Source organism: Miscanthus floridulus, chromosome 18 (assembly GCF_019320115.1).
Source record: "Miscanthus floridulus cultivar M001 chromosome 18, ASM1932011v1, whole genome shotgun sequence".
Taxonomy (NCBI): domain Eukaryota; kingdom Viridiplantae; phylum Streptophyta; class Magnoliopsida; order Poales; family Poaceae; genus Miscanthus; species Miscanthus floridulus.
Genome location: NC_089597.1, coordinates 121,857,565 through 121,861,623, shown reverse-complemented (window position 1 = coordinate 121,861,623; position 4,059 = coordinate 121,857,565). Strand labels below are relative to the sequence as shown.

General features: G+C 49.7%; 1 protein-coding gene across 2 annotated transcripts; it reads left to right on the top strand.

Annotated features, from left to right (window-relative positions):
- Positions 1-849: 849 nt before the first annotated feature.
- LOC136523057 (UPF0014 membrane protein STAR2-like) lies at positions 850-2,325 on the top strand. Of its 2 annotated transcripts, none has more exons than XM_066516839.1 (3): positions 850-1,155; positions 1,323-1,568; positions 1,722-2,325. In XM_066516839.1, exons 1-3 carry the CDS (start codon positions 871-873, stop codon positions 1,944-1,946), a joined length of 756 nt encoding a protein of 251 aa, XP_066372936.1. In that variant the 5' UTR covers positions 850-870; the 3' UTR covers positions 1,947-2,325. The 2 variants fall into 2 exon arrangements, with proteins under 2 accessions (XP_066372936.1, XP_066372935.1); XM_066516838.1 differs by having other exon boundaries at positions 1,323-1,641.
- Positions 2,326-4,059: the final 1,734 nt, after the last annotated feature.

The window sequence follows — 4,059 nt, the reverse complement described above, 5'->3', positions numbered from 1 at the left end:
TGGCGGAGGTGCAAAGGCGGCGGTGGCCGGTGGCGGTCTTTCCGTCGCTGGCAACGCCCCCTCACTAGATCGGTTAGGGTTTAGGGACTGTAGGTGGGGAGTCTGACGGCTCAGGTGAACCTCGTGCCTTGTGCCCCGCCCCCACCTCCTTTTTATGGCGTCGTGCGACAGGGGCCCACCAACCATGGAGTGGTTGGGCGCCCCCGATTAGGACGCGGATCTAAGGGCCCAATTGGCCGTTGATAAATCTAACAGAGGCAAGAGCTGCGACGACGTCGATATGGGCTTGGGTCAGCGCGCGGGTACAACGGGCACTTGTGGGCAGCGTGGTGCCCAGACGCCGAGCTGCCGTATGACGACACCGACGAGAAGGAGGAGGATGCCCCGCCGTCCCGAGACTGAGGTTGCGTGGGTTTGAAACCCCCTGACCGCAAACACACATTTCTTGCAAGATTTCTGACTTTGGGATTTTTTTTTTGCTATTTTTTGTCCTATTTTTTGTCGCTCCTAAAAATTGATTTTCTAGAAACGGCTGGCGAGTTGCTCCTAAAAACCGTTGATTTCTCGCGACGGATGGGTAACAACGGTCAGCAGTCGCCCCTAGTAATTGCCTGTGCCGTAGTGACGTTCATCAACCAATCTTGTCTTTGTCCTATAGGTGATGGTGATGATATGAACTAGTGCTGGTTGACAACCCCCGCACATCGCCGCGGAAACGATAGGAGTGATGACACCCATGAACAGTCACATTCATGAAACAATTTCATGTCGAACACGCAGCAGCTAGCTGTCCGCCCGTATCTTCACTTTCTATAAAATAAAACATTGATGGGGAGGGAGGTGCTTGGCTGTGGTACCTGAGGTGGAGCGATGGAGCACGCGAGGGCGTTGCTGGAGCAGATGGCGCCGCCGGACCTGGGGGAGCCAGGCTTCTGGCGAGACTTCCTGGTGGGCATGCTCAAGCCGGCCGCTGCCACCGCCGTGGTCGCCCTGGCCGTCATGCTCAGCTTCACGCAGCGCCTGGGGATCGAGGCCGAGATGCTCTACGCCGTCGCGCGCTCCTTCCTCCAGCTCTCCCTGGTCGGATTCGTCCTCCAGTTCATCTTTGTCCAGAAGAACGCCACACCATGGATCCTCCTCACCTACCTCTTCATGGCACGTAACGCACCCTCTGTTCACCATCTATATGTAGTTGCATTGATGCGTTCTTGATTTTGTTCTCTCGATTTTGTAACCGAATGATCAATCATCATCATGCACTCTCTGTTCATCATCATCATCACCTACCTCTGACTAACTGAATTTTGTAACGAACGATATAGGTGACGGTCGCCAGCTACACGGCGGGCCAGCGCGCAAAGCAGGCCCCCCATGGAAAGTGCATCGCCTTCGTGTCCATCCTCGTCGGCACCGTGATCACCATCGCACTGCTCCTCGTGCTCGACGTCTTCCCGTTTACCCCGAGGTACATCATCCCCGCGGCCGGCATGATGGTCAGCAACGCTATGACCGTCACTGGAGTCACAATGAAGAAGCTCCGCGACGACGTCAAGATCCAGAAGAGCCTGGTCAGCTCGAACCCTGTCGTAGCCTGGCGACGTGCTGCTTATGTCTTTTCCTTGCCTAATTCCTGCCTAATCTGTATGATCATCGATCGTGTCACTTTGCAATTGCAAATAAAATAATGTTTACAAATCTTGTTTATTTTCTCTTTTCTGCAGGTGGAGACAGCACTTGCTCTAGGTGCGACGCCACGCGATGCGACGCTCCAGCAGATGAGGAGGTCGTTGGGCATCGCGTTGTCCCCGGCCATCGACAACGCCAAGACCCAGGGGTTTATCAATCTGCCAGGAGCCATGACAGGGCTCATCATGGCGGGTGAGTCGCCGCTGCAGGCAGTCCAGCAGCAAATTATCATTGATTGCAATAACATGGCCATTTGGTGACACGAGGTCCAAATTAAATAGTCCTCAAGAACATGATCACGGCCGCTTCCACCGTCAGCGGCATCTGCTGTTGATATTCTATGGATCGACTAGAGTAGATCTAGGCGGATGAACTCATAGAACCATGAAACACATGCACATTTAGACCTAGAACACTACACCGAGAGGGAGATAGGGAAGAGAGGGCTGGTGATGAACCTGAGCCTCCAGATGATGTCACGGTTGTGCTAGCCATCGCGGGTTCGGTGATGGAGGCAGCACACGGGCAGCGACGGGTGGAGTAGAGGTTGCACGGACGTCGATGCAGTGCGGTCGGGCGTAGCAGTGGCGACGGCGAGGATCAGCGGAGCTTCCCGTCGCTGGCTGCGCGCCCTCTCGAGATCGGTCTAGGGTTTGTCGGTGGGGTTTGCGGCTCACGGCGAACCTCGTGCTTTGAGCCGCCGCCCCCCACCTCTTTATATAGCGCAGTGCGACGGGGGCCCACCAACCATGTAGGGTTGGGCGCTCCCGATCAGGGCGCGAAACCAAGGCCCAATAGGCCGTTGGGCTTATTGGTCAGGAGATCAATCTAACATTCTCCCCCTTGATCTCACTATTACTTTTATCTTTAAACTTTAAACTTCAATCCTTTTATCCTTACTCATTTCTTCACAGATGATGCATAGAGCATGTCTCATCGTCACGGTCAATCGCCGATAGATTTAACAGCTACAATGCACGTCTCTGATCTGAAATAGTTACTTTGACTTTTGGGCCCTTTATAGTCCAGGAATCATAGGCTTTCCCTTAAACCCATGCCGGCTACATGTTCTCTGAACACGTTGGGTGGTAAGCCTTTTGTAAGCGGATCCGCGAGCATCTTTTCGGTACTTATATGCTCAAGACTTATCATTTGATCCCGGACTTTATCCTTCACAACATAATACTTTATGTCAATGTGTTTGGCAGCACTACTTGACCTATTGTTGTGAGCATACTGTACTGCTGGATTATTATCGCAGTATAACTTCAGTGGTCTATTGATGTCGTCAACCACCTTCAAACCGGGTATGAACTTCTTTAGCCAGTTCACCTGCCCCGTTGCCTCATAACATGCTACAAACTCGGCATACATTGTGGACGATGTAGTGACGGTTTGCTTTGAGCTTTTCCATGAAATAGCTCCTCCTGCGAGAGTAAACACATATCCAGACGTGGATTTTTTATTATCTCCCGCATAATCAGAATCTGAATATCCCACTATATGGAGTGAATCAGATCTTCTATACGTCATCATGAGGCCTTTCGTTCCTTGCAAATAACGCAAGACTTTCTTTACTAATTTCCAATGTTCTATTCCAGGATTGCTCTGGAATCTGCCAAGTAACCCGGTAACAAAAGCCAAGTCAGGGCGCGTACACACTTGAGCATATTGCAAGCTTCCGACAGCTGAAGCATATGGAACCACTTTCATTTGATCGATCTCATATTGGTTCCTAGGGCATTGAAAATCCCCATATCTGTCGCCCTTGACTATAGGAGCAGGTGAGGGACTACATTTGTGCATACTGAATTTCTTTAAGACTTTTTCTATGTATGCCTTTTGTGACAGTCCTAATACCCCTTTACTTCTATCTCGGTGAATCTCGATCCCTAGAACGAACGAAGCTTCACCAAGATCTTTCATATCAAACTTTGAGGACAAAAACTTCTTTGTTTCCAGTAGTAGACTGACATCACTACTAGCAAGTAAGATATCATTCACATACAGGACAAGGAAGATAAACTTCCCATTCTTAAACTTTGCGTAGACACAATTGTCCTCAACATTATCTTTAAACCCAAAATTCTTTATTGTCTGATCAAACTTCAAGTACCACTGTCTTGAAGCTTGTTTTAATCTATAAATAGATTTCTTTAGGCGGCATCCCAAACGTTCTTTTCCTTCCATGACAAAACCTTTCGGTTGTGCCATGTAAACATTTTCCTCTAAGTCTCCGTTGAGAAATGCCGTCTTTACATCCATCTGATGTAATTCCAAATCGTAATGTGCCACTAATGCCATTATGATTCTGAAGGAATCCTTACATGAGACTGGAGAAAAGATCTCATTGTAATCAATCCCTTCTCTTTG

What these genes read in the sequence shown, in the direction of transcription:
- LOC136523057 (XM_066516838.1), top strand. Translation starts at nt 871, where the DNA reads ATGGAGCACGCGAGGGCGTTGCTGGAGCAGATGGCGCCGCCGGACCTG. An exon ending in TCCTCACCTACCTCTTCATG is followed by an intron (nt 1,156 to 1,322) that starts GCACGTAACGCA and finishes CGAACGATATAG; the next exon opens with GTGACGGTCGCCAGCTACAC. An exon ending in GCCTAATTCCTGCCTAATCT is followed by an intron (nt 1,642 to 1,721) that starts GTATGATCATCG and finishes TCTTTTCTGCAG; the next exon opens with GTGGAGACAGCACTTGCTCT.